The sequence below is a fragment of the Cibotium barometz genome, chromosome 57, assembly GCF_041138505.1.
Source record: "Cibotium barometz isolate CiBa-2024 chromosome 57, ASM4113850v1, whole genome shotgun sequence".
Classification (NCBI taxonomy): domain Eukaryota; kingdom Viridiplantae; phylum Streptophyta; class Polypodiopsida; order Cyatheales; family Cibotiaceae; genus Cibotium; species Cibotium barometz.
Window position 1 is genome coordinate 28,465,392 of NC_141102.1, and position 24,227 is coordinate 28,489,618.

General features: G+C 39.0%; 1 protein-coding gene across 2 annotated transcripts; it reads right to left on the reverse strand.

Moving 5' to 3' along the window:
• Positions 1–14,997: 14,997 nt before the first annotated feature.
• On the reverse strand, positions 14,998–16,710 carry LOC147606627 (uncharacterized). Of its 2 annotated transcripts, none has more exons than XM_086792078.1 (3): positions 15,755–16,710; positions 15,486–15,638; positions 14,998–15,326 (listed from the first exon to the last, which is right to left on the reverse strand). In XM_086792078.1, the coding sequence occupies exons 1-3, from the start codon at positions 15,991–15,993 to the stop codon at positions 15,305–15,307; spliced, it is 414 nt and encodes a 137-aa protein (XP_086648204.1). In that variant the 5' UTR covers positions 15,994–16,710; the 3' UTR covers positions 14,998–15,304. The 2 variants fall into 2 exon arrangements, with proteins under 2 accessions (XP_086648204.1, XP_086648203.1); XM_086792077.1 differs by having other exon boundaries at positions 14,998–15,298; positions 15,755–16,708.
• Between the last annotated feature and the right edge of the window lie 7,517 nt (positions 16,711–24,227).

Consider the following 24,227-nt stretch of genomic DNA (forward strand, 5'->3'; position numbering starts at 1 on the left):
TTTTATCTATCCTTAGGCCTGAAATAATGGGCAAATATTGACTTCATGAAAGCCGAGGATTTTGACCACATTTGACGGGTGCCCTGGCCTTGCTTGCATGCATAAAAAGGATTGTATTTTCTCTCACCCAGATTTATAAGGGTCCCCTACTTGCATCTGTGGGTGCTCAAAACGGGTTGTAAATGTGGTGTGTGTTGAGTTGTGCATGCATGGGCATCGCACTTGATGGATTGGTTCCCACCTGAACATTTATGTTCAAATTGGACTTAGTGGTTTTGCTGTGAGCGAGTCGGCTAAAAATGGACTTTGTGTAGGATGGTAGATACATGCACACACACACTTGTTAAACACTCCAATTTGCATTTAGGGGGAGTGTTGAGATTTGCGATGCCAAACCGATGGGGTGAGAAGTGAGTTGGTCAAATTAATTGGACAGATTGTATGCACACACCCAAGCTTACATTGAGGAGGGATGTTGAAATGCGCAATATAAAATGAATAGGTTATTTGGTTGAGTGTGGGAAAGCACCCTAGAGGTGCAAGATATTGTGGTAAGATAAGAATGCCACATGTGATATTGTATGGTGTGTGAGTGTTGACCAAAAGAGTGGAAAAGGGAGTTCCACATGGATGATGATGTGTAAAGTGGGATAAGGCTAGAAGGCCTATATCATTGTATGGTTCATTGTGAGAATGCAATAGAGATCTTGTGTTGAGTGTGCAAACTCTCTCTCTACTAGTACTCATGGAGTATAACCCACCTTAATCTTGTGTCTATCACCATGATCAATCCAACGCAAGTTGTTCGCCATTCCTTTCACAACCAAAATGGATGGACAAGTTTGTATTATGTATGCGTTCATCATTAAGCATTAAACCATATTACGTATGCTTTCACCATTTAGCATTAAGTTGATGTGGGCCATGTGAAAAGCCTCCGGCCAATTTCAAAAAGGCAAAAGCGGAGTAGTGGGGACTTTTTCTCGAAGCGATGTACTTGTGAAGAGCTTAGGCAATGAATGGAAAGGGGAGCAATTTTCAACGAGAGTTCTGTAGAGGATGTGTTGCAAGGATGGTGATAGGGTGTGTGTGGGAGGCCTCAAGGAAGCTTCCTGGTTCCGTATGTCGGGGGCTGCGGCGGCGGGTAACCTCAATTTTGTCCGGGAGCTTGAAAACGCTGCCTCCTCACATCAGCTCCCTTGCACACACAAGTGCAACTTTGAAGCCGTTCTGTTACCTTTTCTCGTCCCTTACCCCTTTCTCTAGCTCTTAATCTTTTCCTATAGTAAGATGATGCAGTGCTCTTGCTGCCTGATAATTAACCCTTGCCTAATTCACCCTACCGCTTCATATTTGCCGGGCCTGGCCTCTCCTTCTACTAGTAGCAGCTGCTTCTCATTTGAAGAGTACTCCTCCACACTCCCAGCCCTTTGCTTTGATGACGGCCAGTCCATCAATTTTGAGGACATTGCTATGGACTGCAGCAATTTTGAGGACATTATGGCTAGTGAAGAGTAAGTAATCATGCCAGAATACTTATGGGATGATAATGGGCATCCTTCATTTGATGATACCACCCCATTTGCCCATGATAATGATGGCATCACTTAATATGTGGGATAACTGGATGATACCACCCCATTTGCCCATGATGAAGAAATGATGGCATCACTTAATATGTGGGATAACTGATTGGCTTGGGATACATTCCAAGCTCCCCGCCTTGTCCTGTAGCAGCGTCGTCTAGGTCACCACATACACCAGCTTTTCCACGTCGACATTCCCACCAACTGGTCCACGTCGTCCGTCATCTCCTCAGCGTTAATTGCGATCGTCATCTCCTCAGTTTTCTACTTCCACTCGTGTAGTAGAAGGGCTCATAGCATAACCATAGTTAACTTTACATCTAGAATAATACAAATAAAGTCAAATATGGTTGATCAAAATGATTTTATCATCAGATGCATTGGCTCCCCTTTTTCAATTCCATTAGCTCCACACCTTCTCCCTTGTAAATTCCCACTAAAATGACCCTCTTCTTTAACATCCACTAACCCCCCCTTGCACCTTTTTTATTTTTATCTTCCAAAAAATATCAAAACAAAGTAGAAAAATAAAAAATAAGAAATAAAGAATATTAAAATCTCTAAAAAAGATACCTTTCGGGGATTGATTTTTGTCATACATGCTCGACGACCCATCTTTTTATGTGTTGTTGTGTCTTGACTAGTACCACGCCCATTCTTTTTATCATGGCACATTTGTAATTAGCACATGCTCTTGACACCATCCCACCACCATGTGAGCATTCTCACTCCATGAGTTTCATGCACATCCTTAGATGGTACGAGGATTCGTGGAGATCCAATAATGTATAGGGGTAGTGCATCATGTTGATCCATTGAGGTGTGCATTGATTCGATAATTTCTAGGGGTAGTGGGTCATGTTGATCCATTGATGTGTACTTTCCCATGTGTACTTTTCCATGTGTACTTTCCCAGTAAGTGGGTTCCATCTTTGTGTGATCATTGTATCTAGTTTCAAAGTTATGTATGCCATTTGTAAATTTTGATTTTAATGCATGTAAGATTCACAGGCCATATCCTTGAAAAAGTTTTTATGGGGATGAAAATATAAACAATCCATTCACAATTAATATAGATCCATAGACTCTCCATAGATAGTACTTCCTGAGATAACATGTGTGTGGACTTTACTCAATTAGAAAGAACGAAAATAATCCATTACCACCCATAAAGTAGTGGGCCTTGGTACTTATAAAGTGCATATTATAAACTCTCTTCCAAAAAAATCGTGTAGGCTCTAACCCGTAGATCTAACAATCACGTGTGTCGATTGTAGTCCATTTGCCATCAACACCTTTGCTTGGTGCTTGCAAAGGTTTCCTCTCATCGCCCACTCACAAGAGCAGCATGCCCAATCACAATCAGCATTGTCTACCTTGTGCCATATTTCTCGGCTGCTTTGGCTCCTAATGAGGGCATGCTTGCGCTCTTCATCTATGAACTTGACATCTTCATCAGGAATGGCTTTTGCGCGTTGCACTAAATTAGATACAACATCAATAATGCTGAAATTCTTCTGAAGCCTGCCTCTTTTAGCATGTCATGATACCAATAGTATGAGTGGCTAGGGCCAAGCAACTTCTGTAAAAGCCAGTCAACTCATCGACGATGTATTGTTTTTTGGCCAGGTACATGAATATTTAATGTGGAACATTTCATTAAAGAAACTTGAAGCATGATATATTACCTATGGAATTCATACACTTCTCTTTGAAGCATGATATATTACCTATGGAATTCATCCATTGCTCTTTGAAGTATTTGATGGATAATGCTTGGTCCTTGTATGTTTCCAAAAATGTCTCCAGAAGTCCCATGGCCTCCTTCTCACTACTTCCTTGTGTGCCACATGTTTTGCTTTGCATGTTCATGATTACTCCCAATGATCTAAACATTTCAGCTCGAGTGGAAACATCTGACACTTTCTTGATCAGGTTTTTCAACCACGATCATCGTACATGCCAAAGACATAGGTAGATTGGTGTCCGAAACGCCTCCTGCCCCAAACATGACATACGAAGAGCAAGTTGCATTACTCAAAACGTGTGTAATCGCATGTTAAAGACACATGTTGCAATAGTGGAAAAACTGGTGTCCAAACTCACTTGATAGCTTGGATTTCTGCTTGTGCATCATCCACCATGAAAGCATTGGGTTGCCAAGACTTATTGGCATCAAAAATATGGTTTCTCAAAGCAGTTAACCAAATTTTGATATCAACCATGGAGCAAGATGACGTGATGGCCCACGCAATTGGAACACCATTTTGATGAGCATCGAATACCAATAAGGTATATGAATGGAACTACAACGAACACCAATTTGTTATTAGTAATACCAAAATTTGAAGTATTATGAAATGCATTATTTGATTCCCAACGATGAGTACACACCTTGTACTTATTCGTACCGAAAGTAGCGTCCATGGCCAATAAACCGTCATGACCATAGGTGTTCATCATGTGAAGTTGCCAACTAGTTTGGACTCCCAAAACAAATTGTTGTCCCTTGGATTCGTCAAACAATTGATAGAAAAAAGTTTGACTCTTATTTGCCAATACCCAGTTGTGTACACTGCATGCATTATACTTGATCAGTTTGGAGTGTGATACATTCCAACTTGCTTGGAACATTAAGGATGTCTTGCAGTGTAAGGAAAGTATCCCGAGTTCCCCGAAGGTACCTCTTTGATATTTCTCTATAAGGAAGTGAAAGAATTGAGGAAATTTCTTTACTACTTACTATTTTCATTTATAAGACTATCACGATGTATTGAAATAATTATAATTGGTATCATATGTTAGATGGTCAGAATACACATTAATATTTCATTAAGTTTTTACCTACACAAAGAGAGAAACAACTTTTATATGCCATAAGTTCATAAATAGTTTAAGGATAAAAAATATAGAGTAAAATGTATGAAAGTTATTCGGAGTTCACCAGTGACACATGAATAAACTTAAATGCATGTATCACATGGGCTAATATGCATGATAATAAGATGTGGACTTATATGCATTAATAATTAGTTATAATGCTAAAAGTAGTGTGATGATGACATGACACCACACTATATATCTTTGACTTCAGAAACTTGGAGTCTGTGGGGTTCACTGAATCACTATGTTAAAAACCCATTGAGCATGTGCATTTGAGAGGTATTAAAAAAATCATTTTTGAATTTGAAAACCCCTCATGTATGTATATGTGTAACTCAATAAGAAAATAAAACCCTTTCTCTTGAGCTCACATGCTATGTTGCATATTTTTATTAGCCACCTTGCATACATGGGAAAGGCTCAAGATGGACATGTAATATAGGCTGCCCATGGCCACTTGTCACACCTCTAATGGTTGGCTTAAAAATTTCCCTTAATAAAATAAAAATTTTGGAAGCATCGATTCAAGTCCAAGGCATGTGGCATACTAAATAGCCATGTGGACACACAAGTGCCTTCACATACACAAATCCATGTAGTAGTGCTAATTCTATATTTTATAATAATTTCTCTTCAATTACACTTAGTTTGCATAATCAAGTGGAAAGTGGTCATAAAATGAACCATATGTCCAAACTCGACATCTTAAAATGCAATATTTTGCATTTGGATGTGTGGTCAAGCTTTGTAAGTCAAGAGAACTAGCATAAGAATACCTTAGAATCCAAAACATTAAGAGTGTCAAAATATTTTCTTGAATATTGAGACTTATAATGAAGCATTATAAGGATAAGCACGATTTCCAAATTATTAGGTAATCGTGCATGATACAACCTAATCAAAGATTCTGTAAAAAATATCATAAAAATGAAGATTTTAAAAAGATGGCATAATTGTAGAATTAAAATCTTTACTTAACCTAATTATTCATTTATCACTTTTTTAGATTATAATAATGAATACATAAAAAATTTTCACTTCGAGAATATATAGCATTGTGTTATCTAGTGAATAATTTTACAAAGCAAGAAAATTCTTTTAGATTATTAATATTATTAGCATACAATATGTTTTTAAAGATTATGTTATCATTTTTTAGTTTTAATCATAGACTTAATCTATTTCTATCCCCCTCCCACTTTCACCCCCTATAATGAAAACACACATACACACACATGTGCATGAACATGTACATGTGCGTGAACCACACACTAGAAATTTCTTTAGATAGTACAACAACACTTTTTATAAATCTAAAATTATATGAGTGTAAGATATGGGTATTTTTAAATCCATACTTATAAAGATTTTATTAAGTCACAATTACAAAAGTTTTTTTTATTAAGTCCACAAATAGAAAAGTGGTATTTTACTAAGGCCACAAATATAAAAGTCTTTTCTTATCCGGCTGACTCTCCCTAACCCTTAGGCTGTTCTAATTTCATAAAAGTCCTTTTTCTTGTCTGGCTGACTCTCCTTAACCCTTGGGCTACTCTAATTTCATAAAGATATGACACGAAAGACTCTTTGCTGTCTGCACCAACCTAACTCACTAGTGACTGGTCTGATTGAACTAATTTTTGACAACTGACCCTCTGAACACTCAAACTAGACAAGAATTCAACCCTAAAGACATTCAGTTGATTATAATCAACTCATTGTGGATTATGAATGACCAATCGGTCTACAAACCTGACAATTTGACTACTGACTCCTCCTATCAGTCTCCTGACTGTTAGACTCAACTCAAAACTACTTCCCTTGAATCCTAAAGGATTATAAGAATCCTTCTATCTCACCAGCTAGTCCTAGATGCATAGCTGACTGTATAATTGACACCCTTCTGCCCCTATTTGTCTGTATCCTCTCAACTAAAGATGACTGATTTGGCCTATTAGTTAGCTATGACCTTCAGAACATCATAGCTATTCTATCTCAACAAAATCAATCAAAATATAACTCAAACCAAGCTCCATATCACAAATTATCATCAATCACACCACACATATTCAAGCTTTAAACTTAGCTCTCTTCACGAAAATAAAGGGAGACTTTGTCTCACAATAAGACCCCATCAACTACTCTCTCTAAGCCTGAAAGTAATTCAAACTCTTGATTGATTTAGGAAGTACTCATTCATTTATTTCCCCTGGATGCTTGCGTAAGCTAGTCTTAGATCAGAAATTAAGGAAACCTATGCAAGTTAAATTAGCCAGTGGGAAGATACTTTTCACTCACATGAGACAGATCGTATTCAGTTTAATCTAGATGGGAATGTAACTGGCTGTGAGTTCAGAGTCCTACCTTTGGGAGTTTTCAACGGGATCCTTGGAACGGATTGGCTCCACAAAAATCAAGCCGACATTCACTGTCACAATGGGACCATTTCCTTCCGTGTTTCCTTCCATGACCTTCACGGAAACAAAGTTCAAGGAACCAGAATTTCAGGATCCCCAAGTCTGCAATTAGTAAAAGCTTCTAAGTTACTGAAAGGACTTAGAAAGAAGCAACTTATTTATGTTGTCAAAATGAATCCATTAGACACAAAGTTAAAAGCTAAAGAACCAGAATGGTTAAGTGAACCAATCATGCAAGGATCAAGACCAACCAAGCAAAACCCATACGAGATGAATCCAAAATATGCAACAATTGTAAAGGACTAAATTGACAAATTCATTGTTGCTGTGGATTTCATTTATGAGATTGAGCACACTGACTCGCTATCACCAATCGTGATAGTGCCAAAGAAGAATGGGAAACTAAGAGTCTGCGTTGACCTCAAAAAGGTCAATGCAACCACTAGAAAGGACCATTACCCACTACCCTATACCAAACACGTATTGGAACAGGTAGCTGGTGAAGAAGCTTACAACTTCTTAGACGGATTTTCAGGCTACAATTAGGTGTTTGTAGCACCCAAAGACCAACAAAAAATGGCCTTCAATACTATCTGGGGGACATATGCTTTACAAGGTTATGCTATTTGGCCTCACCAATGCCCCATAAGATTTCCAACGATTGATGTACACATCCTTCAAAGACTACTTGTTGCAAAAGTGGTTAGAGATATTTTTCAATGATCTGTGTGCACACTCACAATGGCCAGACCATCTGGCTTGTTTGAGGAAGGTGTTTTAACGATGTTGATTATATAGTATAACCTTAAACTCTTTGAAATGCCAATTGTGGGTCAAACATAGTGTGATCTTAGGACACATCTTCTCTAAGAACGATATTTCCATGGATGAAAGCAAGGTAAAACTGATCTTGGAACTACCCCCACCCACCAATTACAAAGGTGTATAGAGGTTTATGGGCCATGTTGGCATTATCATTGCTTTATAATACTATATGCTAAAATTTTCAAACCATTGTATAGACTACTCATTTGAGACTCATTTTCTTTGAATGGGATGAGGAATCCCAAGAAGCATAAGATAGGTTGAAGAAAGCACTAGCCAACGCACCAATTCTGAGACCGCCCAGCTAGGATCTTATATTCCATGTGCAAATTTATGAATTGAACTTTGCAATAGGATGTGTATTGGAGTAGCCTCGTGAGTTCAAATTGGATTACCCAGCCTGTTTTGCTAGTTATAAGTTAAATGATGCAGAAATAAATTACACCACTACGGAACGAGAAGGGTTGGCCACGATTTATGCTGTCAAGAAATATCAACATTACCTATTGTAAAATGTTGGTGCACAATTACATGTTATGATTCAATCTTGTGAAGTGTAACACTTCATTACATGTTCTCTATTTACACTATGTGGGTATGTTGTGTATATGCTCACCCATCATACGTATGTATGTTGCTGCTATGTTGTGTATATGTGCATAAAATGTTTCACTCTTGGTGATGGATTTTCCCCATGAAATAGCAGACTGCTATTTCATGGCATCCATTCCAATCCTTAGGATGGACCTACACACTCCTGCATCTTTTTCCAAATATCTAAATCATTCCCTTGCTTACCCATAATATCATTTTAAAAAACCAAAAGATCATCAGGGTAACCCTGCTAACTCATGGGTTAGAACCTTCTATCTCACGAGTTATAACCTTGCACTTTCATGGCTTAGCCATATCATGGGCTAAGCCATTAACCATCTCATGGGGTAAGCATCTCATGGCTTAACCATCTCACGGGTTAAGCATCTCACATGCCATACCATATCACAGGTTAACCATCTCATGAGTTAAGCATCTCATGTGCATATCACAGCTTAACCATCTCATGGGGTAAGCATCTCATGGCTTTACCATCTCACGGGTTAAGCATCTCACATGCCATACCATATCACGGGTTAACCATCTCATGAGTTAAGCATCTCATGTGCTAACAGTCTCACAAGTTGAAACCCTGCAGCTTCATGGGTTAAGATCCTGTAATCTCATAGCTTAAGCCTTCTAGACTGAATCCTCATGTATTGTTCACCTTGTTATTGCTCACCCCAGTAACACCCTTCTCATCATTAATAACACACACACACACACACTATCATCAAAAAAAAAGAAGAAAAGAAAAGAAAAAGGATAGAAGACCGCATGCTCTCGCCAGTCATTACGACTGAGTCTCTTATCATTGTTTTACAGATGTCATCCTCTACAATCCCAAAACTAGAAGTTGAGGAGACTCTGGCTGGCACATAGGAAAGTACCACATGTTCACCTATGGACATAAGGAAAAGAGCACTGAGAGGTCCAAACCTCAATTATCTAGGGTAGTATGCACATATGTACACGGGCTCCATAATCAGCAAAGGATGTGTATACAGTACATGGTAAGATAGCCCTACAGTATCATAGCCTAGAATGCCTATAGATTGTGGAGGATGGGGAAGTCAAAGATAAGCTTGAGAATTTACAGAGAAATAGAAAAATACTTGAAGGTGCACCAATTCAAAGTATGCAACCCATACTTGCTTACCAAGGTGCTGAGTCTTGCAGAAGATCTTCCAATTCTAGAAAGAATACCAGAACAATAGGTACCACAAGCTGCAGTGCCAGAAGAACCACCATCACTTACCTCTCAAGAGCTTCAGGAAGGGCAAGCACTTCTAAAGGACACAAAGGAAATTATGAAGGAACTAAAGAAGAGAATAAGAAAGAAGGTAGACAGAAAGATAAGAGGTACCATTCTTGGAGTCATTGAGGAGTCCGAACGCTTGGAAGCAAAACTGGCCACCTAGGACATTGCCTCTTATCAGGAAGTGGTGGATTATCAAAAAGAAAGGGGTATTAGCTTTTCATAAATATCAATAAGCACAACTACTAAAGTGCCTCAACAAACGCCTCCTCCTAGCCCAGCTCATATGGTTTTTAAAAACATATCACCACTTCCTGACTCTATTATATCATATTAGAATGGATTAGTAGAAATTGGTGTAGATAAAGCTCCTAAGAGAGATATACTACAAGAGGATATAAGCCACAAGAATGAAGCGAAAACCTTTGCATGTCCAGAGTCCCCAGATGAAAGCTAGGAAGTAGAAAAAAGGAAGAGAGATGAAGAAGCAGTAATCCCCAACATACCAAATCCTACTGGATTCCTTCTTGCATAATATGGATGCTGACCACTTCCTAAGAGAGACTACAGAGGGCTTGGAAGGCTTGTTTCAATTACCACTACAAGATTTAGACAGTGCAGCTTCAACTTGTTCTTATATCTACTAGGAACAAGAACATAGATTGTGGCAATGCCATTTGTTAACTATTCACATGCTCAAAGATAGAAATGCTACACTCCGGAGAGAGACAAGTCCAAGAAGCAAGTGACCATGTCCACATGCTCCAAGAACAAATGGCAGCAAGAGCAACTACCCATAAAGATGTCATCCTCAAAGGCTCAAAGGCTGTAGAAGAACAAGAGGCAAGATACTGGGTTTTAGAAGGCAACAATCAAGTACTCAGCGAGACTTTTAAGCAACGAATTAAGGAAAATAAGGAGCTGAAGGCGTAAGTAGAGCAAGAAAAGGATCAACTTCAAAAAGAAGTTGCACATACTAAGGGAACAAACAAGGCAACATGCTCAACATCTTCATTAGGGTAATGAAACATTGCAATCCAAAGAAGAGGCATTCATAAAGACCATGGCTACCATCAATTGAGCCCTTGCATCTATTGAGCAAAAGGTACTTCATCTTCATAACAAAAGGGAACACATAAACAAATCACATGCACAGAACGTTAAAGCATTGAATAAGATGATCACTGCCAAATCCTTGGAGATTGAATAGATGTCCATTAGCCACAAATAGGAAGTGGAACATGTCAATGATCACCTCCAGGCCAGCTATGTATTGGCAGCAGAAAGGCTCAGAAGATTGAAGAAGCTCAAGCTTTGGAATCTTCAGCACAAAGGGCACAAGAAGCCGTCACACCTATAGATTTGAGGACTTAGATGTGGCTCAAATGGGAAACGACCATATTAGATCTTCTATGAGAGAAAGACTCAAGAATATAGGCATTGGAGCACCATCGAGCCATCCGAGAAAGAAGTGAAAGATAGGAACCTACATACAAATTGCGACTCCTTATTGAACGAGCCTCGAAAATAGGTTCGTTGTTTGCCATTGACTCCTTAGGCCTCTCCTCAAACTCTAACTCTGTTTTTGTCTACACTAACCCTCTCACTTCTCTAGTATGAAATTAACTTATTTGAAGACCTTAGTCTAGGGGACTTAACACTAATTAAACAAAATACAGACAAAGATGAAGACCTAACTATCATCATGGGAATTTTTTGGGGGGACTTAGTACTAACAGGTCGAAGTGATATATTCTTCTACCCCTTGCACCCAATTGTATTAAACCTACATAGCTGGTGTTGGGTGTTGCAGAAATCTAACATCTTGGATAATAGTGTCAACAAACTTGACCTATTTATACCATATGATATTCCTAATACACTGGCCAATTACAACGTTGTAGCATGAAGCTACCACTAGATCATTAGTCATGGGTGGATAGAAGTCTATAATACACACCAACACTTAAATCTAACCGAATCCATCCTTTATCACCCATATGGCATTCTGAAGCTCTATCGCCTATATACATAAACACTTAGAAGCCATGACGTCTACTGTGCTATATAACTTTAATAAATACATATTGAATACCCTGACATAACTTTAGAAGATATCATAGAACTCCAGGAGTTTATGAAAATACACAAGCCTACCCATCCACCCCCTAGTTCAGGAGAGGGCCAAGGAGAAACACAAGGTTCTTCAACTCCATATAGTTATCCGGTGCTTTCTTATATCATCAATAAAATACTTAACCCTTATCCAAGTGTTAGTCCAACTAAAAAATTTGAGGCTGGCTGCATTTTCTCTTGTCTTCCTTATATACCTATAGATTTTCCCACTGACACTCTCACCCCTAAGGAGTTTCCGACACCCCACCCATCTCCACCAAGGCCACTTCAAGAGGTACGTCAGCCTTACTAGTGGAGAATAGAAAGAGAATGGGGTAGATATGAAATTCTAGAGATCGCTAGGAGAAAAAGTCTAGGATTTTAACGCATCAAATGGATTTGGAAATGGACATTGTTTGGGCTTCCAAAAGGTTGTCTCAAACCCTATAGAGAGAAGGCTTAAACGCACCTTTAAGTCTATTCACATGGAGGGGACTTTAGACAGGGTGTCCTTAGCTAGAGGGCTCACAAGAAAGAGTGAGGCTTGGCTATGTCTAGCTTTGGCTAGACAGACTAAGAGGGTGACTTTAAATCTATTCACAACTTTATTTGTAGGTGTATTAATTAAATGCCGCTAAGGTGACATGGAGTTTTATTAATACAACCTTAGTGAGTGAGTTCCCCCACCCCCTCCCTCGCCTCCTCTCTTTGCCTGCCTCTACTATTTGAATGAGCCCTTTAAGGCCTTTTGTAGAGAATTGTGAGACCGTAAATAGAAAGGATATGGGTGAAGGCATATAAATAGAAAGCATATGGGTGAGTGCATGCAAATAGAAAGGTCATCATTTCATTGCCTTAAATAGAGAGGATATGGAGGGTCATCATTTCATTGACTTTTTCAAGAATTAATCATTACATACTAAAATAAAACCTTAGAAAAACTCTCTTATTCATAAAAATCGCACAGAATATATTTAATGGAAATGCAAAAAACATTTTGGTGCCATATTCACATTGGGGGGAGAAGGGTGTAAGACATGTCCCCATAGCCTAGCCTCTACATGAGTGCTTACCTCCTAGAGGGGGAGGGGAGGGGGTCTATATAGGTGCAGGTAGGGGATGCATACACAAAGGAGAGAGTGCTAGTAGGGGGGACAAGTGCATCCGGGTGGGGGGCACCATTTGGGCTAGCTACATGGACGGTAGTTCTATCGGGGAGACAGTATCACCTGTCCAAGAGGTGTCTGGAAGTTGTCTATGTAGAAGGGAGGCAAGGGGAGGGGGAGGGGATACATGCACCATCTATCCACCAAGAAGGGTCTACAGGAGGGGAGAGGTACGTCTAGGGAGGCGTGCCATGGGGTGGATGGTGGCCATTGTCCAGGCGGGTTGGTGAGCGATGCCCGTGAGTTCAGGGTGTTGGTGAGCAGTGCCCATGGATATGTGCATGCATAATTTGGCGAGAAATGAGCTCTTGCGTTTTCGGGAAAGGTGCTCATAGGCATCGTATGTCACTCGGGCGAGGGTCATGGGAGGCATTCATCGGGCCGTGAGGATTTTTTTTGGGAAATTGTTTGGGATTGCCTCGGGATCCCATGGGCGCTTTTCGTCCATCGTTTGGATGTCCGAAATGCAAAAGCCGTAAAATTTCAAAACTTTACAGGTCAACTTAGGCCACTTCGGTTAATCATTTCAGATCGAAAAAAGCCCTGCTCGACGTATTTTCGTGCTTAAGATTTCAAATTTGAATTTCGTTTTCTCATTTCTTGAGTCAAGAGTACTTAATTTACAATTGCCTCAAAATAACAGCTTCCCAGGGATTAAAAATAACAACTAAATGCAACCATAATGAACTAGCTGAACTATACTTATTACAAAGGATATGCTATAAGAATATGGCACAACGGAAATAGATAGCAAGACAAAGCACAATAGATACACAATGGAGAGAATTTAAAATTCTAATTATACCAAAGAGGTACAAGTGATGGTGCTGTCCACCTGTGCACTCTCAAGTAGAGCTTAGATGGCGATCTAGATAGACTCTAGATGAAGTATGTACGAAGTGTAGAAGGGGGTGGATACTCACAAGCATTGGATGCCTTAGCACATGGCAACCGTGTCCATATATGTTACTGTAGGCGATGTGGTAGACACTTATACAACGAGGGCGGTTACACTGCATAGACACGATCACTGCCCGCATATCAAGAACGCGGCTCACCGACCACTAACCACCACCCACTAACCACCCAGTAATGATGGACTTGGTATTCGAGGGAATATTCCTCATATCGGTGACTCAGGGGCTTCCAACCTTGAACCTCCGCTCACTGTCCGCATATCAAGAACGCGGCTCATCGACCACTAACCACCCACTAATGATGGACTTGGTATTCGAAGGAATATTCCTCATATCGTTGCCTCGCGGGCTTCCAACCTTGAACCTCCGTCCGGAGTGATGCCCCGGACCCTAGCAAATGCTCATCTCCTAACCATCATCAAAGAGATATGCACCATGACTACTCCTCACAAGGGGGGCCTAACAAATGTGCATTATACATCAAAGTGAGATACATGGTGAGAGGTGTGCATTGAGTGTATACTAACATATGCCATATTGTGCTAAAAGTGCTATATCTACAATGGGTACGTTACAGTAGATAGCAGAGGATTCAATGGGTCTATGGGGTCTTCTGATAATGATACTGAGATGTTGGGACATACTTCTAAAGGGCCTAACCTTTATTATGATTTAATACATAGATACAACTCAAAGAGCTATAACAAGAAGGAGCTGGTTCTGCAGAATTTATCCTAAGAGAGCCTTGTTTTCTATCATCAAAGAGTTGAGTTTTTAGTTGGGTTAACTTTCTTACTACTCACAGCTTGTATATTTGAGAGGTTGAACGACTGGGAGTTTGTGTTGTACTCAGTTTTATTTCTCTAAATAATATATGAATATTTCTCCCAAAAAATTCTCTTTCAAGTTTAGGTGAAAAACCTTGGCTGGAGCAAAATTTTGTTTATTTTACAAAATCTGGAGGTTTTATTACTAAAACCTTTTAAGAATGGTCAATTTTTAAACGTTCCATCTTAAAATTTGAAGGGTTTTTTTTTAAAAAAAAAAGGGATTGCGGAGGGTCAATTACACCGGGCTGAACTTGTGTCCTTTTTGGTAAGGGTTATCTGCACACGTTAGGTGGAGGTAGAATGGTAGTGATTAGAGCACGATCTACAGTCTTATCGTAAATAATTATCCCACTACTAGTCACCTTGAACAATTTTAACCTTGCGCTTAATAAAAGAACGATTGAAATTTTCATTTAGTAAGCAAAGTTTAAATAGTATGCCTAAGCGTTTAAAGAGCATAGGGCTTACTAGCGCTTAAAGAGCATACAAGGTATATAGATTTGGCTGCTATTTCCATGGCTTCAAAATGCTGTAGAAAATGGTGGGCCAAGTGTTATCTTAATCCACACAGATTAACGGGCTTTCAATCACAGTGTTAGTGGTTGTGCTTGCCGATGTAAGTCATCACCACGTAGCCTTCCATCTCCGACGAGCTTTCAGTTTGCTTTTTGACGGGGCAGCCCGTTTGAGCACATCGGTAGTAGCTCCTGTAATTAAGACACGCGAAGATTAGACCTGTAATTAAGACACGCGAAGATTAGATAAGAAACTGTATTGGCATATTATAAAGTGATTAGTTGAAAATTAATTTGGGTATTCCATTTAAAAAAAAAGATGATTCGATGAGCATTAATTGACGTAATAAGGGTCGGTAATGTTTTGTGGAAACCTTACCGAGGGAACCTTCTGCCCTTGATGTTTTTCTGGCCATATTTGCGCCACACGTAGCCGTCGTGAAGGGCAGGAGTGCCGGCGCATTCCACTAATTGAAAGGCCACTACGTCCTCTGTGTTTTCAAGCTCGTGAATATTAAGGTTTGCGGTGGTCCTGCACAATACATTCGATAAGCAATTGGATTAATCAATTGATGTAGGGTGTGCATTACACTAATTTGTGCTTTGCTTGATTAATTGATTGCAATTATCTAGTTGGGGGATACGTACCCTAGAGCATGGCTGCAAGCGTCCAAGTCCACGTGGGGTGGGCTGGCTGCCATTGCAGAGGAGGATAATTCAAAGTAGCGAGATGCTTCCAGGTACAAGTTCTCCGTCGTCGGAATAGTTGCGAGCCTGCCGGAATGAGTTGTCGGAGTACAGTTGCAGCTGAAGGAACCATTTCCCGACGAGGACATTGATGTGCAAATGGATGTGGATGATGTGCAAATGGATGTGGACGAGGACATTGATGGCTGAGAGAAGACTCCTCACAGGGATACAATTCATGAGTTGCAACATCCAGCCATTTATCGCACATGTAAAGTGATGCCATCATTTCTTCATCTTGGGCAAATGAGCTGGTTCCATCAACTGGAGGATTCCATAAACAATCCGGCATGATTACCGACTCTCGACTGGCCATAATTAGGGCTTCCAAGTCACTGCAATCCATAACAATGTCCTCAAAATTGATGGATTGTTGGCCATCATCAAAGCAAAAAGCTGGGAGTGTGGCCGAGGAATGCTCTTCAAAGGAGAAGCAGCTGCTACTAGTGCAAGGAGAGATGAGGTCAGGCAAATACGAAGAGGTAGGGTTCATTACATGGCAGGAAGAGGAATGCATCATCTTACTTTAGGAAAAGATTACGAGAAGATTGTGCAATGGATAATAAGAAGTCTGCTGCACACTGCAAATGCGGGAGAGCTGATGAGGAGACACCAGCTGCTGCTGGTGGTGGTGATTATAAATCTGATTGAGTTTCTTCTTTTTCGGATTTTCGGGGGGAAATCTCGCTGTGGCTTCGTGGGGCTTGCAAGGAAGGGAAGGCGCCCATGAAGCAGCCTTTTGAAGCTCGTGGACGAAAATTGAGGATGGAACTTGGGTGACGGAACCAGGAAGCTTCCCTCACCCCACACACACTCATTTCCCTCTCACACACCCTCTTTCCTTTCCTCCCCCCTCTCTCTCTCTCTCACTCTCTCTCTCTCTCTCTCTCTAGTAATGCACAACTTTGCATGTGTAGCTGTCGCAACCAACTAAGCAAGCTCTCAACTTGGACACATGACTAATTAAATCAAACACGTTATCAACTTGGACAATTTAGCTCTTGATAGCAAGAGGTGGTAAGTATACTGGTTATGTCTCTTCCTTTCTCTCTCTTTCTTAATCTCGAGTCAAAATATCTTCCTCATAAGTATTTCTTATCATCGCGGATGTAGAAAATTTTACAAAAGGCTTTTTCTCTCAATGTCAAAACACATGACTAAAAAATCAAACACGTTATCAACTGGGACAATTTAGCTGTTGATAGCAAGAGGTGGTAAGTATACTGGTTATGTCTCGCCCTTTCTCTCTCTTTCTTACTCTCGAGTCAAAACATCTTCCTCGTAAGTATTTCTTATCATCGCGGATGTTGAAAAAATTTGCAAAAGACATTTTCTCTCAAAGTCTCTTTATCTCAATGTCAAAACACATGTTTTTCATGGATATTTTGTTCACATACCATTGGATGTTGAAAAAATTGGCAATACATTTGTTGTTGATCAAAACACCACAATAACCAATCATGTGTTGTATCTTGCTCCCTTCTGTTTGCATGTACATTAGTGTTACATTGTTGCCATGTCATCAATAGAAGCATGTGTCTCTTTATTGGGAATACAAAGTAAAAAAACGTGTGTGAATAGTTACATAGCTTGTTCATCTTTCAATAGGTCCATGTGAGAAAGTACAAACATTATCTTTTGGCCAACAAATTTGTATTCTTTATAGACCATCAAACATTGTTGTATCTTGTTAACAAGCCTTTGCATAACTAGACGAATTCTTGGGGAGTGAACTATGAAGAAATCCTATGTATCACATGCATTCAAGGAGTATTTAAAAAACCCCTTACCCTTACATACTTTTGTGAATAAAATGACCCCTTTTTTTCATAAACTTATGGTTTCTTTTCAAAATTGAATAAAAACCTCCCTCCTATAAATGTAATTCTATAACTTTTTTAAATTAATATACCCCTCATTGATGACCTCACGTACTACACTTACATATTTTAGGTGAAGCCCTCAGCGAGATGAATTACTTGATGGTTGCTATTACTTCTGGAATTTGACTTTACAATGGTTGTGAGAAAAGGATCACAACATGTGTTTTAACAAGCCATGTATCATGTATTCCTAAATGGCGAACCCATCATTACAGTAGATGATGATCTCCCTAATCCATGCTTATTCAAGATTAACATGGTGCCTAATTGGAGCGATGAGATATTCCAATAACTTACTTATGGTTTTCAATAAGATCAACCATTGAACAAAGATAAGATGTGGTAGCTCATCAAGCTAGCTGTCACTTACCAAGTGATACTGAGACGACTATATAAGTCGGGTAAAGATGATGTCTTGTGAAGGTGTGTCTAAGAGAATGATTTCATACATGTTTTGAAAGATGCACAGTTTGGGATAATAGGGAGAAAATGTTCTTGGCATGTAACGGTGGAAAGGTCCTCCAAGCAAGGTTACAATGGCCAACATTGTTTGGAGATGCAAAAGAGTTTGTCAAGGGTTACATGAATGTTAAAGATTAGACATACCACAGTAGAGGGACATGATCGAATAATAGTCCAATAAACTTTTAAGAAATGGAGCATTGATTTTGTAGGGCCGGTTAATCCTGGCACACATAACTCAAGCCCACTACATCATAGTAGCCACATATTATTCTACAAAGTGGGTAGAGGCCAATGCTATCAAGAGAGCTAATGCTCGTACTACTTCCAAATCCTTATATATCGGCAAGTTATTTCTAGATTTAGGTACCCATTGGAACATGTGAGTAGCCAAGGGTCACATTTTGTTATGAGGTGACTAATCTCTCTCACACACTCTCTCTCTATCTCCCTCACAGACACGCATTGTTGTTTGAGAGCATATTGTATCTAGTTAGTAATGCACAACTTTGCATGTGTAGCTGTTTCGCAACCAACTAAGCAAGCTCTCAACTTGGACACATGACTAAAAAATCAAACACCTTATCAACTGGGACAATTTAGCTGTTGATAGCAAGAGGTGGTAAGTATACTGGTTATGTCTCTTCCTTTCTCTCTCTTTCTTAATCTCGAGTCAAAACATCTTCCTCATAAGTATTTCTTATCATGGCGGATGTTGAAAAATTTGCAAAAGGCTTTTTCTCTCAATGTCAAAACACATGTTTTTCATGGATATTTTGTTCACATACCATTGGATGTTTAAAAAATTGGCAATACATTTGTTGTTGATCAAAACACCTGGCAATAACCAATCATGTGTTGTATCTTGCTCCCTTCTGTTTGCATCTACATTAGTGTTGCATTGTTGCCATGTCCTCAATAGAAGCATGTGTCTATTTATTGGGAGTACAACAGAAAAAAACGTGCATGAATAGTTACATAGCTTGTTCATCTTGCAATAGGTCCATGTGAGAAAGTACAAACATTATCTTTTGGCCAACAAATTTGTATTCTTTATGGACCATCAAACATTGTTGTATCTTGTTAACAAGCCTTAGCATAATGAGACGAATTCTTGGGGAGTGCACTATGAAGAAATCCTATGTATCACATGCGTTCAAGGAGTATTTAAAAAACCCCTTACTCTTACATACTTTTGTGAATAAAATGACCCCTTTTGCTTCATAAACTTATGGTTTCTTTTCAAAATTGGTTAAAAAACTCCCTCCTCTAAATGTAATTCTATAACTTATCTAAATAAGTATACCCCTCGTGATGACCTCACGTACTACACTTACATATTTTTAGGTGTAGTATGTGATGACCTCACGTACTACACTTACATATTTTTAGGTGAAGCCCTCAGCGATGAATTACTTGATGGTTGCTATTACTTCTGGAATTTGACTTTACAATGGTTATAAGAAAAGGATCACAACATGTGTTTTAACAAACCATATATCATGTATTCCTAATGGCGAACCCATCATTAAAATAGATGATGATCTCCCTAATGCATGCTTATTCAAGATTAACATGTTGCCTAATTCGAGCGACGAGATATCCCAATAACTTACTTGTGGTTTTCAATAAGATCAACCATTTAACAAAGATAAGATGTGGTAGCTCATTAAGCTAGCTATCACTTACCAAGTGATATTGGGACAAGTATATAAGTCGAGTAAAGATGATGTCTTGTGAAGGTGTGTCTAAGACAATGATTTCATACATGTTTTGAAAGATGCACAGTTTAGGATCATAGGAAAAAAAATTTTTGGTATGTAATGGTGGAAAGGTCCTCCAAAGCAAGGTTACAATGGCAAACATTGCTTGGACATGGTCAAGGGCTACATGAATGTTAAAGATTAGACATACCACAATAGAGGGACATGATCGATTATTACTCCAATAAACTTTTAAGAAATGGAGCATTGATTTTGTAGGGCTAGTTAATCCGTGCACACATAACTCAAGCCCACTACATCATAGTAGCCATATATTATTCTACAAAAGTGGGTAGAGGCCAATGCTATCAAGAGAGCTGATGCTCCTACTACTTTCAAATCCTTAAATATCGCCAAGTTATTTTTAGATTTAGGTACCCATTGGAACATGTGAGTAACCAAGGGTCACATTTTGTTCATGAGGTGACTAATTTCCTTATGAAGGGTTTCATGATCGTACACACACCACCAAAAGTCTCTTTCGTACTACCCACAAGCTAATGGCCATGCGGAGAGCACCAACAAGATTATATGTGGCATCTTAACCAAAATTGTTTTAAGTTAGCAAAAAAATTTGGGAACACAAGCTTATAGTTACGATTTGGGTGCATCGACATCTTACAAAGTGGGAACTCGTTATACACGATTTCCTTTGACCTACAGAGTTGATACCATGATGCCTATGGAATATATAGTAATAAGCTTGAGGATCGTAATCAGCAGAGCAATGAGTAGATGACTGAGAGTACTATGGTTTTGAGAGTGACTCATGAATCTTGAGAAATTGAAAGAAATCAGATAATAGGCATGCATTTGATGGTAGAGAAGTTGTGAGACCAAAAAATGGTTTAACCCAAACATTAGACAATGAGCTAAAGAAGAGTAACCTAGTTCTTCTGTTTGGAAGAATAGGAAGCAATAAAAACAAAACTTTATTTTTTAAAGGAGGAATAGAACCCTTTATGATCACAAAAGTCACTCCACAAGGGTCCACAAGGAATGGAACTTGGGTGATAGAACCAGGAAGCTTAACTCACCCCACACACACTCACTTCCCTCTCACACACCCTCTTTCCTTTCCTCCTCTCTCTCCCTCTCTCTCTCTATCTCCCTCACAGACACACATTGTTGTTTGAGAGCATATTGTATCTAGTTAGTAATGCACAACTTTGCATGTGTAGCTGTCGCAACCAACTAAGCAAGCTCTCAACTTGGACACATGACTAAAAAATCAAACACCTTATCAACAACTGGGACAATTTAGCTGTTGATAGTAGCAAGAGGTGGTAAGCATACTGGTTATGTATATTCCTTTCTCTCTCTTTCTTAATCTCAAGTCAAAACATCTTCCTCATAAGTATTTCTTATCATCGCAGATGTTGAAAAATTTGCAAAAGGCTTTTTCTCTCAATGTCAAAACACATGTTTTTCATGGATATTTTGTTCACATACCATTGGATGTTTAAAAATTTGGCAATACATTTGTTGTTGTGATCAAAACACCACAATAACCAATCATGTGTTGTATCTTGCTCCCTTCTCTTTGCATGTACATTAGTGTTACATTGTTGCCATTTCCTCAATAGAAGCATGTGTCTATTTATTGGGAATACAAAGTTAAAAAACGTGTGTGAATAGTTGCATAGCTTGTTCATCTTGTAATAGGTCCATGCGAGAAAGTACAAACATTATCTTTTGGCCAACAAATTTGTTTTTTTATGGAACATCAAACATTGTTGTATCTTGTTAACAAGCCTTAGCATAATGAGACGAATTCTTGGGGAGTGTACTATGAAGAAAGCCTATGTATCACAGGCATTCAAGGAGTATTTAAAAAACCCCTTACCCTTACATACTTTTGTGAATAAAATGACCCCTTTTGCTTCATAAACTTATGGTTTCTTTTCAAAATTGGTTAAAAAACTCCCTCCTGTAAATGTAATTCTATAACTTATTTAAATTAATATACCCCTAGTGATGATGACCTCACGTACTGCACTTACATATTTTTCGGTGAAGCCCTCACAGCGAGGACGAATTACTTGATGGTTGTTATTACTTATAGAATTTGACTTTACAATGGTTGTGAGAAAAGGATCACACATGTTTTAACAAACCATATATCATAAACTCCTAATGGCAAACGGATCATTAAAATAGATGATGATCTCCTAGTGCAAGGAGAGATGAGGTCAGGCAAATATGAAGAGGTAGGGTTCATTCCATGGCAGGAAGAGGAATGCATCATCTTACTTTAGGAAAAGAAGTCTGCTGCACACTGCAAATGCGAGACACTTTTTCGGATTTTGGGGGGGAAATCTCGCTGTGGCTTCGTGGGGCTTGCAAGGAAGGGAAGGCGCCCATGAAGCAGCCTTTTGAAGCTCGTGGACGAAAATTGAGGATGGAACTTGGGTGACGGAACCAGGAAGCTTCCCTCACCCCACACACACTCACTTCCCTCTCACACACCCTCTTTCCTTTCCTCCCCTCTCTCTCTCTCACACTCTCTCTCTCTCTCTCTCTATCTCCCTCACAGACACGCATTGTTGTTTGAGAGCGTATTGTATCTAGTTAGCAATGCACAACTTTGCATGTGTAGCTGTCGCAACCAACTAAGCAAGCTCTCAACTTGGACACATGACTAAAAAATCAAACACCTTATCAACAGGGACAATTTAGCTGTTGATAGCAAGAGGTGGTAAGTATACTGGTTATGTCTCTTCCTTTCTCTCTCTTTCTTACTCTCGAGTCAAAACATCTTCCTCGTAAGTATTTCTTATCATCGCGGATGTTGAAAAATTTGCAAAAGGCTTTTTCTCGCAAAGTCTCTTTATCTCAATGTCAAAACACATGTTTTTCATGGATACTTTGTTCACATACCATTGGATGTTGAAAAATGTGGCAATACATTTGTTGTTGATCAAAACACCACAATAACCAATCATGTGTTGTATCTTGCTCCCTTCTGTTTGCATGTACATTAGTGTTGCATTGTTGCCATGTCCTCTCAATAGAAGCATGTGTCTATTTTTTTATTGGGGATACAAAGTAAAAAAACATGTGTGAATAGTTACATAGCTTGTTTATCTTGTAATAGGTCCATGTGAGAAAGTACAAACACTATCTTTTGGCCAACAAATTTGTATTTTTTATGGACCATCAAACATTGTTGTATCTTATTAAAAAGCCTTAGCATAACGAGACGAATTCTTGGGGAGTGTCCTATGAAGAAATCCAATTATGACATGCGTTCATTAAGGAGTATTTAAAAAACCCCTTACCCTTACATACTTTTATGAATAAAATGACCCCCTTTTTCTTCATAAACTTATGGTTTCTTTTCAAAATTGGTTAAAAACCTTCCTCCTGTAAATGTAATTCTATAACTTATTTAAATTAATATACCCCTCGTTGATGACCTCACGTACTATGCTTACATATTTTTAGGTGAAGCTCTCAGCGACGAATTACTTGATGGTTGCTATTACTTCTGGAATTTGACTTTACAATGGTTGTGAGAAAAGGATCACAACATGTGTTTTAACAAACCATATATCATGTATTCCTAATGGCGAACCCATCATTAAAAATAGATGATGATCTCCCTAATGCATGCTTATTCAAGATTAACATGTTGCCTAATTGGAGCGACGAGATAATCCCAATAACTTACTTGTGGTTTTCAATAAGATCAACCATTAAACAAAGATAAGATGTGGTAGCTCATTAAGCTAGCTATCACTTACCAAGTGATATTGGGACAAGTATATAAGTCGAGTAAAGATGATGTCTTGTGAAGGTGTGTCTAAGACAATGATTTCGTACATGTTTTGAAAGATGCACAGTTTGGGATCATAGGGAGAAAATTTTCTTCACATGTAACGGTGGAAAGGTCCTCCAAGCAAGGTTACAATGGCCAACATTGTTTGGAGATGGCCAAGGGTTACATGAATGTTAAAGATTAAACATACCACAATAGAGGGACATGATCGATTAATAGTCCAATAAACTTTTAAGAAATGGAGCATTGATTTTGTAGGGCTAGTTAATCAGTGCACACATAACTCAAGCCCACTACATCAGAGTATCCACATATTATTCTACAAAGTGGGTAGAGGCCAATGCTATCAAGAGAGCTGATGCTCCTACTACTTCCAAATCCTTATATATCGGCAAGTTATTTGTAGATTTAGGTACCCATTGGAACATGTGAGTAACCAAGGGTCACAATTTGTTAATGAGGTGACTAATTTCCTTATGAAGGGT

What these genes read in the sequence shown, in the direction of transcription:
- LOC147606627 (XM_086792077.1), bottom strand. Translation starts at nt 15,993, where the DNA reads ATGTCCTCGTCCACATCCATTTGCACATCATCCACATCCATTTGCACA. An exon ending in GCTTGCAGCCATGCTCTAGG is followed by an intron (nt 15,639 to 15,754) that starts GTACGTATCCCC and finishes TGTATTGTGCAG; the next exon opens with GACCACCGCAAACCTTAATA. An exon ending in AAGGGCAGAAGGTTCCCTCG is followed by an intron (nt 15,299 to 15,485) that starts GTAAGGTTTCCA and finishes TCTTAATTACAG; the next exon opens with GAGCTACTACCGATGTGCTC.